This window comes from Ceratotherium simum, chromosome 12 (genome assembly GCF_057802395.1).
Source record: "Ceratotherium simum simum isolate JZ-2026a chromosome 12, ASM5780239v1, whole genome shotgun sequence".
Lineage (NCBI taxonomy): Eukaryota > Metazoa > Chordata > Mammalia > Perissodactyla > Rhinocerotidae > Ceratotherium > Ceratotherium simum.
The window spans coordinates 40910124-40923889 of record NC_141911.1 but is presented as its reverse complement, the minus strand read 5'-3'; the positions used below and the strand labels follow the sequence as shown (position 1 = coordinate 40923889).

Here is a 13766-nt window from a genome sequence, read left to right as displayed (position 1 = left end):
AAACTACACACAGCTGCAGTATCTGGTGCCTTCAAGAGGGGAGTCTTAGTAAAGAACAGGCTGTATGACTGTCCATCTCTAGACAGACAGCCAAACACAACATGAAGATCTTGAAGATGTGGTACAAGGGCTTGTCCTTGTAGTTGGTTTTAAATAACTCAAAATAAATTATCTGCTTACTGCCAAATCCCCTGTCCTCCAGGGCAGAGGAGAATTTTTTCTTATTTCTTCTCTCAACCTTGGCACTATTGATATTTTGGATAGATAATTCTTTATGTGGTGGCTGTTCTGGACATTGCTGGATGTTTAGCAAGTGTGAGCATAGGTTTTGACAGACTGGATATATGAACAGAGAGTGGTCAGACCATATATAAAAGCAGAACTCTGACCCACAATCTGCAGCAACCAGTCTAGGAAGTCAAACCACAGCCTCTGTTAACAATCGGCCCCAAATGGTAGGACTTAATCAATAACTGCCAGCTTCTCTAATTTTTGCCCCAGCTTCCAATTTGGGACCAACCAGAGAGCTGTATATACTCCCATAATCAATTACATAGGCTTCTGATGAGCCCGTCTTCAGTTTCCCCATGCCAACACCTCCCATCAGGGCACACCTGAAGCTTTCCCTTTTTTCCACTATGGAGCTTTCCACTCCTCTGCCTGCTTTCGAGTCTCTGCCAAGTGCAAGTCATGGTGGCTGACCTCCTTGCTATAGTGAGCTCTGAATAAATGAGCCTGTGATATAATAAGAAATATATACTTGGTCTCTGTCCCTGTTTCCTTGCACACAGCTCCTATGGCCCTTGGAAACTTTGAAGTGATGTGCCTTTTTGTATGCTAATGAAATGACTGGTGGCTGGGGTCTTCTGGATAGCCTCAGGATGGGAGCTGGTTGCCAGGGGAACCAACCAGGTGATTAGAGGGTTGGAACTTTCAGTCCCACCCCCTAACCTCCAGATAGGAGAGAGGGGAGGAAGGTTGAGTTAATCACAAATCAATTATGTCTATGTGATGAAACCTCCATGAAAAACCCTAACCAAAGGGGTTCAGAGAGCTTCCGGGTTGCTGAACACATCAAGGTTCTGGGGAGGTGACACATCCAGAGAGGGCATGGAAGCTCTGTGCCCTTTCCCACATAGCTTGCCCTATTCATTTCTTTCATCTGGCTGTTCCTGAGCCGTATCCTTTATAATAAACCTGTGATCTAGTAAGTAAACTGTTTTCCTGAGTTCTGTGAGCTGTTCTAGAAAATTATGAAACCCAAAGGGGGCTGTGGGAACCTTCAATTTATACCTGGTCTGTCAGAAGCACAGGTGACAACCTGGACTTGCGACTGGCATCTGAAGTGGAGGCAGTCCTGTGGGACAGAGCCTGTAACCTGTGGAGTCTGTGTTATCTCCAGGTAGATAGTGTCAGAATTGAATTGAACTATAGGACACTGAGATGGTGGCTGCAGAAATTGGAGAATTGTTTAGTATGAGAAAAACTCGCACACATCTAGTGTCAGAAGTAAAATATTGGTGTGAGTGTAGAAAAATGTAGTTTACTTTCACAGCCTATTCTTGTTCTCATTTGGATGGTCTTCATGAAGTTCCATTATTTTTGTCTATAGACAAAATATAGAGAAGTGCTGAGGTCAGAAAGAATGGGGTGTTGTTTTGAGGTGTGAGGACACTGGGGCCGGTGGTTGGGGGGCATTTTTAGTTGTGGGGAGGGGGGGAGGGAGGAGAAGAGAGACTGAGTGATATATACAGACTATTTTACAATGTTTCCTAGATGCAATGCTGACTATTAAAATCAAGAATCTTTATTTATATTTTTGACCAGCATATATAAACTCTTTCCACATAAAATGTCTCATTTGACCCTGACAAAACTTTGTGAGGTAGTTGCAACAAATATTTTTAGCCCAATTTTGAGTAAAATTTTATCCCTGGTTGAGGAGACCAGCTCAGAGGAGTTAGGCCACCTGCACATGGTTTCCAGGGAGTTAAGCAGTGGGACATGGACCATGAATGGCCCAGGCTTCCCAGTACTCCCCAAGCACTGGGTTCACCACCCTGGTACTCCCAGCACCACCACAGTCCTGTACTAAGAACCTCATTTCTGAAAGTAAGTACCCCGCAAAGCCTCCTACCTTGATGTGTAGAGCAAATGACCGTTAGCTCCTGGCTTGCGTCTCCAGACCGTCTTACAGGAATCAAAAGCTCCCCAACATCCTCCTCTATTTTGTATTCTGCCTCTGGAATATAAACTGTTGATTCTAGAAAAGAGAGTAGAAGACTCTTCAGCAAGACTTAAATTTGATTGGTGATATTGGTGATATTTTAACCTGAGTAGAAATGTACATAGTCTTTGACCCCCATATTTTCCAACATGATCAACTGTATTAAATACAGTGAGAACAGGAAATATTTTATTAAGTGGAACTGGAGAGGCAGTGGAATTGTGTTTGGGAGACCCTTTTTGAAAGGTTGAAAAGGATATGCAGCACTAAAATGGAAAGGAAAGTCTTGCAGAATTCTGTGTCATTTTTTTTGGGGGGGTCACATTTTAAGTCTCCTCAGTAGAGGTCATATACTTATGCCCTTGCTTTACTTTTACTGTTCATTTTTTTTAATGCTTTTAAAAATCAGGTAATCTAATTCATTAATGAAGAAAAATCTTCTTTTGCTTTATTCAACAAGCATTTTAATCAACATTTATTGTGCAGATGCGATTTGTAAGACACAGCACTGGCCACTTAATATGCTGAGAAAAATCAGCTACTGGTCCTGCCTTTAAATTTTAAAATAATATTCACATTGAAATTTACTGAGCTGTGTTTGTGGGTGTGTGCACGTGCACATGCACACATATGAGTATATTTACTTATATAGAAATGTACACACATCATCAGAACATTCACTGAAATGTGAATACGAATATTGGCCCTCTCTTGTTGACGGAATCATGTGTGCTATTTTTCTTTGTGTTTTTCAGTGTTTTTCAAGGCTTTTCATTAAGCATGCATTGTGTAGTTAAAATATATGTGTTTGAAAAAAATAAAATTTTGAAATGAGTTGTTCCTACTCACAGAGTCAAGTAGAGAACTGAAGTAACTATCTGGATCAAACCGTATTTAATTGACTGAGTTCTTTCCCTCATATCGTATATACACATAGCTTCTTCCTCTTGGTGACATAAGCAAGAAGGAAAAATATTGTAGTAGACCCTTCTTTCTTCTTTTGGAACTATTACTAAGTGATAACCCAGAATTCAATGCTGAATTATCCAGTTATCATATATTAAAATTTTTTCTTCTTACTTTTCCTGCCTTAATTAGTTTCAACAGATACTGATATTGACCTCTAGGAAAACACTGGTCCTGAGTGACAGAGGAAAAAGACCAGTGATAATTTTCTTTTGGCCAATTTATCCCCCTATGGTCTACTATCTTGACATCTCTTGATTCAAAATGTTGGCATCATGGAAGAAGCTAAAAGTAAAGTTATTAGTGTCATGTGAAAAAAATTGATACATTAGGACTGAGTTATTCAGTCACGTTCTCTATTTATTTTCCCATTCCAGAAAGCCTAGTCTTATCCATCTACAAATCTGAATCCCGTTTATACTTCAAGACTCAGCTCAAACCCTGCCTCCTCCAAAAGCCTTAGTTGCTTGGAACTATGCTGATCTCTCCACTCTCTTACCTCAGAACTCTTACTGGTTTGGCCATATATCCTCACATTTGGCTTTCCTAATTGATTCATGTGTCTAAGTGTTGTTATCAACCAAATTTACTGGATACCTTGTTTATGGGGTGGTGGGGGCAGTGTTTTCTTCTTTGTCTGCCAAAGTGCAGAGCATACGGAACAGTATTTCTCAAATTGTGTTTCAGAAAAACTAGAACTCAGAGACTTCAAAGAGTATTCCTTGGGGACAGCAAATTAAAAAGAAAATCTACAGCTTCATTTGGGAAAACCAGTCAAACAAAGTTAAACAGGTTTCTTTATAAGAGAGTTTCTCAGAAATCTTAATATGCTTAATATGGGAATTGTGATGCTTCCAAGAAGGGAAGATATTTGAAACGGTTCCTAGACTCCTTTGGTCCAGGGAAAGCTTTCTGACCCTGTTATAGAAATTCTGTTGTACTACTGTTGTCTGTTATGCAATTGGGGACATGCTAATCCATAGCACTCTTCACAGATTCCTGTGGAACTTAACTAAGATTTACTCCCTGGTGGTAAGTCATGCAATTCTAGGTGATACCTGAATTCTTTCAACTATTGTGATAATCAAGGTGTCTAATTAAAATTCAAAGATGAATACTAAAACGTTTTAGGGAATATTCTTCTACTTTCACAAAAAGGGGCAGCAAATAGCACAAAGGTTTTTTTTTTTCCTTTTTAATTTCTCCCAGGAGATATTTACTGAATGAGCAAACAAATAAATTAATAAAATGAACCTGTGAATTCAAGAATATGATGCACAACTGTAACAGAACTTTGTGGAACACATGCTGAAACCAATGAGTTGACTGGTTCCAGTAGCAACATCTAGGACAGGGATATTTGAAGTCCCCACATGATCTCGTGGGGAGCTCCCAGAAAATTGTGAGAAGATAGTGGGCCTGGAATGAGCCCTGAGGATCAGCCATCCGGGGGCAAAGCTGCACCATACTGAGTGTGCAGAGAGCTAACAGTGAGGACTTGTGCGTATTTTAAAAGAACACTGGTAAAGTCATGTCTCTTTCGATCTCCTATATTCCTTTTCAAAAATCCTAGGAGCAAAGGAAAAATAACTCTCCTGAAGTGATTTAATGAACTTTAAATCCTAAATGGTATGAGCTTGTCCTGTGTTTTATGGAACCTGAGGGAGGTATCAGTGCCTGAAATGGACCCAGGAAGCTGTGCTGGTTAATAGATCATATCAATAGGTACCACATACCATCTCCAGGGTCTACAATTTCAACAGTTGCCATTTTGGGAAACTCCAGTGCAGCCATGACAGGGTCCGACAGAATGATCTGGAAGGTCTCTGAAGCCTCGTATTCATTGTCAGATATAATTCTCACTCTCCATGTGGCTGTAGTCTGTCCAGGATTGAACTGGACCTGTTTCTGGGCCTTTGTTTTAAAATCTTTGTCCTTTTTTGCAGTTTCATCTTTGGTTACAATGCCTAAATAAAAATCAGGAAACTATAAATATAAAGCCAAGTGACTGAAGGAATATTCTCATTTCAAAGTGGATTCTATTTTGATGAAAAACAGACAACATAGAAATTGCTTCTTTTAATGGCCCTGAAAGACACTTGTAAACTATACTTATTGGCTGAGAGAGTGTACGTAAACAGAAGTGCACAGAAGTGAGAGGAAAGCAGGGAAGGAGGACAGAAAAGAGAGAACAGAAAACAGTCATTAGCTTATTGTAGCAAATATTTACTGAGGGATCTGATGTGCCAAACTCTGCCAGATGCTCAGGATTCAGAGATGAGTGACAAACTGTTCCAGCACCCAGAAAGCTCAGAGTCTAAAAGAGAAGACACTAGAATGTGAACTCTATGGAGGTGGAGATCTTTGGCTGTGTTGTTCACTGATGTACTCCTCGTGACTGCAACAGTGCCTGGCACGGAGGAGATATTCAATAAATACTTGGTGAGTGACTATTTTGTATCTGATAATTTCAATTTCTGCAGTCTCTGGGAGCATAACTCTAGGTTATTTTCTCATGCAGATCTTTACTCATCGTGTTGAGTGATTTTTGCTTGTGAAAGAATTGTTAGTAATTTTCCAGACATTTAGGAGGTGGGGATAGATTTGAGCTCTGTTAGGAATTAGTGACTTATTGAAGAAACTGAACAACAACAAAATACCCAATTTTGTTAAAAATACCCAATGTGAGATATAAGAGTGAAGGGTGCTACCGCTCAAGACTGGCTAGATCCTCCTCTCACCACAACATATTCAGGCACTATTCCAGTTTTGTTTGGTTTTGATTTTAACAAACCAATGAAGGCCTCATGATGCGAGAATACTTATGCCTCATCACTACATCTCAATATAAGGTTTAGACTCTGCGGTTGTTTGAATGTGTGAAATCAAATATTGTGATCTGACACTAGCTACTGTGAAAAGTTTTACATAAAATGAGATTAATAGCCCCTTGTGCTGTTTCCTCTGTCTCATTCTCAGAGAATCTGATTTTGTAAAAGACACCCAAAGCTATACAGTGTGAAAATAATTTCCACAATAGGAGAGCTAGTGTGGACTTTTTAAACTGCTGAATAAAGCCTGCATTAATACGAGTTACTGACTGAGAGTGAATGTCTAATTTTGAAAAGACTTCTGTGGCCACACGCTGAAGTGGAGAAGATAAAGAAGAGAGACTGTTATCCTCAGCTATGGTTTAAACAGAGGTAGGTGGCACTGCTATATAAATTGAGTGGGCATGTGGCTATTTACTTAATATTTGGTGAGCATTGGCTCTGTGCGAGGTGCTGAGGATGTAATGCTGAATTTGGTACAGCCACCACTACCCTTAAGGGGTTTACAAGTCTATGGGGAGATAAACAGGTGATTTCAATTCTGTTCCCTGTGTGCCATGGAATAATAATGGTAGTCAACATTTATTGAATATTTTATGTGTGCCAGGGACTATGCTAGATTGATTTAACTCATTATCACATTTAATTCACAAACAAGTCTTGAGATGGATGCTTTATAGACAAGGAAATTTAAGGTCATTAGAGCATCACAAAAAAGAGTAGGTACCAGAGGAGGAATTCAAACCTCACAGTTGTTTTGTCTTGTTTTCTTCTAGATCCTGGGCTTTGACTATTAATCCCAGCATAGGGTGGGGCGAGGGGATTAGGAGGGCTTTCTGGAGCACTGGGTAAGGTGTTTGTAGGTTTTCTTCTGTGGTGTTGATGTGGTTTTAAGTAGTGTTTTATAGTTGACTGTAGTTCACTTAACAACAAATATTGGGTGACTACCATATACCCCACGCTGTTTTCAGGGTTGGCGTAACCCGGGATGTAGTTCCTGCCCTTATGGAGCTGGAAATATACTAAGGAAGACAGACAGTGGACAGATGGACATATATGCATGTCAGGGATGGGTAGTGCTGTGAAGAACAATAAAGCAGGGCACAGGGATAGAGCATATGGAAGTCCTGGTTCAGATAGGGAGGCCAAGGGACATCTCCCTGAAGAGTTTAGTTACTTGACAAACAGCCAAATGGTTCAGAGCAGATAGATGAGTTTTTTCCCGAGCCAGGCAGGGTATTAAAATATTTCTTGACATAATAACCCAAATTTTATGCCCATGAGAAATCCCTGAGATAAAGAATTATGGAGATGGAACCCTACAAGAGAAAGGAGGCATTATTCAGCTGAAGTTCTTGGCAACAAATTCCACTGTGTGTTGATAAAGTAGCCTGCGCTGTAGATGGAGGCTGAAAGCCACCCAGAAATCAGGGTGCTCTTTGGCTGACCTCTTCTCCTAGGAGAACAGTTCTCACCCAGAAGCCTCTAGCCTGGAGAGGAGACTTGAGGATGCTTGCCTTTTCCTGATTGCGTGTTCTCAGCCATCTCCTTCCTGGCTTCTAACAGTGTTGAGATGTTGGCAAGATTCTGACTGGCTCCCAAATGTCTGGTAAACTCAGAATGCTCATTTGTAAAATGAAGATAACACACCCCATCTGTCTTCTCAACAGGTGACGAAAATAAAGGCAAAATGGTCTCTGAAAGTTCTGGTAGCTAAAGGTGTTATAAAAATGTAATGCATTATTAGGACAATTATCGTTAATTATTCATGATGATAATAAGATGTGTTGTGTAGGCATTACATATCTGTTTACCCCAAGGAGGCATAGTTCTTTATAGAACTAGAAGAATTTTGACACTGTACTTGTTTTGGAGGAATTTATAACCTAATAGCAGGGTGAAAACAATTACACATAATCAAAAGAAATAGCTACAACAAAACACAAGAATGTATCATGAACTCATAAATAATTTTTCAAAAGAAATAGCTAGAACTAAGCATAATAATATATTATAAGCTTAAAAACAATTTTGAAAGAAACTGAGTGACTTGGGGATTGTGGTATATGGCTGTGAAATGTTTTAATTTTCCCGGCATCCTTTGAGTTGAAAAGAGAAAGAATGTAACCTTCCAGAAAGAGGAAAACAGAAGAAGGAGGATAAAAAATTGGTGTGTATATATAAGCCTACAACTCACATGGAGTAAAAATCAGGGCACAGTTTCACACATAATTTTTTAGAGGTTCCCCAAAACCTGTTATTGATTCTCTCCCAATCTATTCTCTTATAATTATTTTTAAGCCTAGAATCATGTTTCCATTACCTTTCAGCAACAACCAATCTCAAGTTACTTACTGATAAAGGATGTTTCTCCAAGGTACCCTCTGCGTGTGAGGGTCACTTCTAAGAACGTGGAGTCTTCATCCACAATGTAGTACTCTTTCTCCAAAGAAATCCAAGCCCAATTTAGATGGAAATGTTGATTTGTTAGCTTATTTCCTCCTGCAATTGATAGGGGCAAAGGAGAAGTTAGATGGAATATTTGATGGAAAAATCAGTGATTGGGGTTTGCATTTTGCTTCTGAAGCCAAGGATTTTAAAATAAATCCTCCTTTTTATATAGAGAGGAAAAGTACTTTGCTTTTCTAGAGAATTTCATGAGCACCATTTAAAGCCCTGTTCCCCTGCTGGAGGGAAACAGTGCCTCCTATTCCTACAAGGTCTCATGCCCTAGGGTTCCGAAGAGTCAGAGCTTAGTAGTTTTAAATTCAACTCGTACTCAACATCGCCGTCCTTTCCTCACTGCCTCTCTTGTTTGCTTCCTCTCTCCCTGCCTCCTGCCCTCGCTTACTGGCACTTGGTTCTAAACATCTTACCTTCTTCTCAGTTCCATGTGGTCATTTATACACTAGGCTAGTCTCAAACTTTTTGAGGTCACAGATTTCTTTTAGGCACATGGTAGTAAACTTCTTCCTTCAAAATGCATATATTCACCAAATTTTACATGCAGGGGATTATATATTCCAAGGGATTCATGGGAGCCCATCAGCCCACCTATGAACTCCTTAAGATCTATGCTAAGCAAAGAAACTGATTATGCACATAAATTGGCTATAGGTTTCCAGAGTAATGAATACATTAAATATTTCCTTGTGATATTAACCATAAAGACTCAGTAAATATAATCATCATGTACTTGAGGAAAGGAAAGACAATTCCTAATGTCAACTTATGGCCCATAAAGAGAGGAGAATTAAGAGACGATTATTGGTTACATTTCATAGATCAAATATATGAAATATAATCATATCCTATGTATCATAAATCATGTATCATATGTATCAAATATTATATTTTCAAGTCATGCATAGAAAACATATCTATCTGCAAGTGGAAGACTTTCTGATTGCCAAAATACCTAAGTACATTTACCACAAAAAGAGTAACCTGATAATCTAAAAATGTTCCAGGTTTCAGTTTCTTGGGTTTGATAATTCTAGTAAAAAAATGTGTTAATGCACTCTAGAATTCTCCTGTAGATATAAGTTATATTCTAGGTTTCTGAAGGATGCTTGATGAAAAATCACAATTAATTAAATTAAATCACCTATCCAATTATTCCACAAATATTTTTGAGCATCTGCTATGTGCTGGTCAACTCTTCTAAGTGTTGAGAATGGAGCAATGAGAAGCAACAAAATCCCTATTCTCACAGAACATACTTTCCAGCGGGGGCAAATAAATAATGTGTAATATGCTTGGTGGTGATATGTGCTATGAAGAAAAATAATCAGACTAGGTGAATAAAGACTGACTGGGAAAATCAGAAGGGACTATTTTATATAGAATGTTTAAGTTTAGCTTTTTTAAAGGGGTGATATTTGATGAGAGATGAGGGGGAAGAATATTCTAGGCAGAGGGAAGAACAAGTACAAAATAATTATGCCCACATTTTAAAAGTAATCAATATTCTGTCATGACCAACTTGGGCTCTAGTCCCTTCTGATGGCTTTTTCATTCCTTGTCTGTCAATCAGTATTTAAGAAGGTGCAGTAGCTTTTTCAGGCCATTAGTGTTCTTTATGGCCATGTAGTTAACAGGATTTTGTTTTCTGACTATCCAGCAGCTTTTAAGTCCCTTTCTATGTTTGGAGAATTTGACATTTGATGAGTCCCACCTCCTCTAGGAAGAAGCCAGGAAACATCATTTTGCAGCCTCCCTTACAGCTGGGGCATCCGCATGTCACCTAGGCTCTGTCAATAGCATGAAACTGATTCAGAAGTGTGCAACGTCAGGATGCAGGTGCTGCATGGAGCTCATGTTTTGGTGAGGGTTGTAACGGAGGCATCTGACCTTCATGGGTATTGGTGGCAGAGGTCCAGTGTCCAGGGCCAACTATGGTGTCTGTGCCTACTGGTAATGGCAGTCCATGGAGTGCTGATGGCATCCTTTCTAGCTGCATAGACTATCATTCTGTCTCTCTAGCCTCCTACAGATACTACCAGAGCTCACTACTATCCCATGACGAATGTCTTTTTTACCTAAATAGCTAGAGTAGGTTTGCAATTAAGAAACTTGATTGATACACTAATGAATTTGTTTTTCTCTTAGTTGAGCTTGTAAAGTAATATAAATGAACCCAAACCAGTTAGAAAAATAGAAGATTTTTTTGAGGGGGAGGGCAGAGGGGGTAGTTGACATAACCCAATGGCAGGGAGTACAGCTGGATTCTCAAGAAACTGGGCCTAGGAACTGAAAATTTTTAGGTCTTAATAGCTACCCTGAGTCTCTGCCCCTAGAGCCCACATGGTTTCTTGTAAAGGCTTCTCTCTGTGCATTTGTTTCATTCTGTATTCTCTGAAGACCAGCTGGCCTTCTCCGCTTCCCCGCGCATGTGGCCCCACTCATCCTGAGTTTGATTATCTTCAGTTCAAGTGACCAGCAGAGATAGATTAGCATCTCGGCATTTCAGTGGCCAAGCCTGGGTCTGGTTAGCTATGGTGCAATTAGCTGTGGCCTTGGCTACAGTGTGAGGTGGAGGAGGAGGGCAGTTCTTAGAGAAGAGGGCTCAGAGATTGAGAGATAATCTAAATGGTATCTATCTTCAATATCAGGACACAAAAACTGGGTGAAAGTACTAGAGAGCCCTTTTGCACTCTTTTTAAAATTTATTTTAATGAGGTCATATTGTTTTATAACATTGTGTAATTTTAGGTGTACATTATTATATATCAGTTTCTGTATAGACTGCATCTTGCTCACCCCAATAGTCTAGTTTTTATCTGTAACCATACACATGTGCCCCTTTACCCCTTTTGCCCTCCTCCCACCTTTCCCTTTTGCATTCTTGCCTTCAATAATTTTTCTGTACTCAGATTCCAAAATAAAATGTACAGATAATCCATGGAAGCAGATAGGTGGGATAGAAATAGCAGGGACTTTGGATATAAGGTCAAATGGCTGCTCTGCCACTAGTTAGCTATATGAACTTGAGAAAGCTACCAAATACCTTTGAATTTTAGATTCCTTAAATGTTAAATGGGGATAACAACAATAATGATGTCGGTAATAATATCTTCCTCACAAAGTTGTTAGGATACGCTGGATAGTGAAGGTGAAAATAACTAGCACGATGCCTGGCACACAGTAGGCACTCAAGAAACTGGGTATATTCAGGTTACATTGACATGGATGCACATTTTAAAGGAGAGGCAGGAGAAAATAAGTACAAATCAATTTTTTGTTTTTTTTTTGAGGAAGATCAGCCCTGAGCTAACATCCATGCCAATCCTCCTCTTTTTGCTGAGGAAGACCAGCTCTGAGCTGACATCTATCGGCAGTCTCCCTCCTTTTTTTCCCCAAAGCCCCAGTAGATAGTTGTATGTCACAGTTGCACATCCTTCTAGTTGCTGTATGTGGGACGCGGCCTCAGCATGGCCGGAGAAGTGGTGCGTCGGTGCACGCCCGGGATCCGAACCCGGGCTGCCAGCAGCGGAGCGCGTACACTTAACCGCTAAGCCACGGGGTGGGCCCCGAAATGAATATTTTTGAATGCGTAAATCAATTAGGCACAGAGAACCCTTTATTTGCTCATTTATACATTTTATAAACAGTTACTTTGAATTCAAACCGTACAGCAGGCACAGAGCTGAGACCTGTGCTAAGAGTTGTGGATCAGAAGACACGCGAGGTGTAGTTTTTTTAGAGAGGATGTGGACAGATTTCATGAGACAATAAGAGCTTAAGCATTGGGCAGCGACAGTGGAGAGGAAAAGGGTGGCGTAAAGAGAGATTAAAGGAGAATCAACAGGTTGTGGGGGAGGACGAGATCCGAGAACAAGTGAGGAGACTGTGAGAGACGGCTCGTGGAGCTCAACCCGGACAGCTGGAGTAGCTGTGCCGTGTGAGCAGAGATGCAGAAGTCGGGAGGGCAAGACAGCTTGGGAGCTTAGTTTCAGATTTGGCTTTGAAGTGATGGTAAGAAGTCCAAGTGGAGAAGTTCATCAGATATGTGGATATTTGGGTATATGAGAAAACTGTTTCGGGGAAAGGCAAAGGCAAGAAACGCATACAAGAGGTTCTGAGAGGGAGTTCGGAAGTGAAATTTCTGAAAGTTTAATAGAGACCTAAATACATATCTACAATCTTTGTATTTTGTCAGGCACTGCCTCTCAGAGGATCCAGCCAGTCGTAGGGGTGGATAGGAACATTTATAGGCATCAATGTTGCCAGCAGACATCCTGGGGCCCTGAGGAAGCTGATTCAGGCATTGCCTTTCCCACCTTCTCAGACCGGTCAGCCCCTGGACTCTGAAACTCCAAGCCAGGAACGAAGTGGAGAAAGGGATTTGGTCTCCGCCAATCACCCTGCCTCCTCATGTGTGGCTCTGACTGAGGCTTCCCTGCTGGTTATGTGACATCACTGGCTGGGGAAGGGTAGAGGGTAGAGGAGAGAAGGAAATGGAATATTAGAAAGGGAGAGGCAGTGGGCTGGCCAGGGAACCCCTGCCAAGATGGAGGTTCCACTTGTGAGAGTCAGTTACAGGCTCCTAGACTTCTGAAGTCAGGGAGTTCTCAGGGGGACAGGGGACGGGGGATGTGACTGTGATCTCTCCAGGTGGGGCAGAGAGATGGTTGCCTAGGTCTAGATTGTGCCCCTACAGGCTTAAGTTGGGAGCACTTTGCACAGGCACAGCTTTCTCCCCTGGACCCTGCAGCAGGCAGGCAGCCAGCTGATGCATTACCAATTACATTCCGTATATGAGAGGTGGTTTAATGTACGATGAATAAGAGTGCAGATTCTGGATTGCATGAAAGTACGATTGATCTAAGTCAAGGACTTTGTGTAGCTGATGCTACGTACTTCAATGAGGGAGTAACTGTTGAAAAAGAGGACCAAGAACTAAGGTTTGGGAACAGTCACATTTGGGGGGCAGTGAAGGAAAGACAAGTAACAGAATAGAATGGAAGATAAGAAGCATTTGAGTTAGTCTTATCAAAATGTGGAAGTCTGGTATAAAACTATCATCGAGAAGTAAAAGAACAGTTTCAAACCTAAGTATAATCTTCCTATCAAAGGACACTTTGTTATTTGCTAAATCAAACTGTCATATCTACACATCTAGTTATACTCTAGGGCAGCATTTTTCAACCTCAGTTCTGTTGACATTTGGGCTGGATAATTCTCTGTTGTGAGGGGCTGTCCTGTGCATCGTAGAATGTTCAGCAGCATCCTTGGCTTCT

The 13766-nt window shown here is 40.7% G+C and overlaps 1 protein-coding gene across 1 annotated transcript in view; it reads right to left on the bottom strand.

Annotated features, from left to right (window-relative positions):
- Positions 1-13766, bottom strand: part of FREM3 (FRAS1 related extracellular matrix 3) — a 75976-nt gene that overhangs the window by 25350 nt on the left and 36860 nt on the right. Inside the window, exons 3-5 of the mRNA XM_087437574.1 lie at positions 8380-8526; positions 4930-5160; positions 2138-2263 (exon numbers count right to left, since the gene is read on the bottom strand). Coding sequence (XP_087293700.1) covers positions 2138-2263; positions 4930-5160; positions 8380-8526 — 504 coding nt within the window. The remainder of the gene's footprint in view (positions 1-2137; positions 2264-4929; positions 5161-8379; positions 8527-13766) is intronic.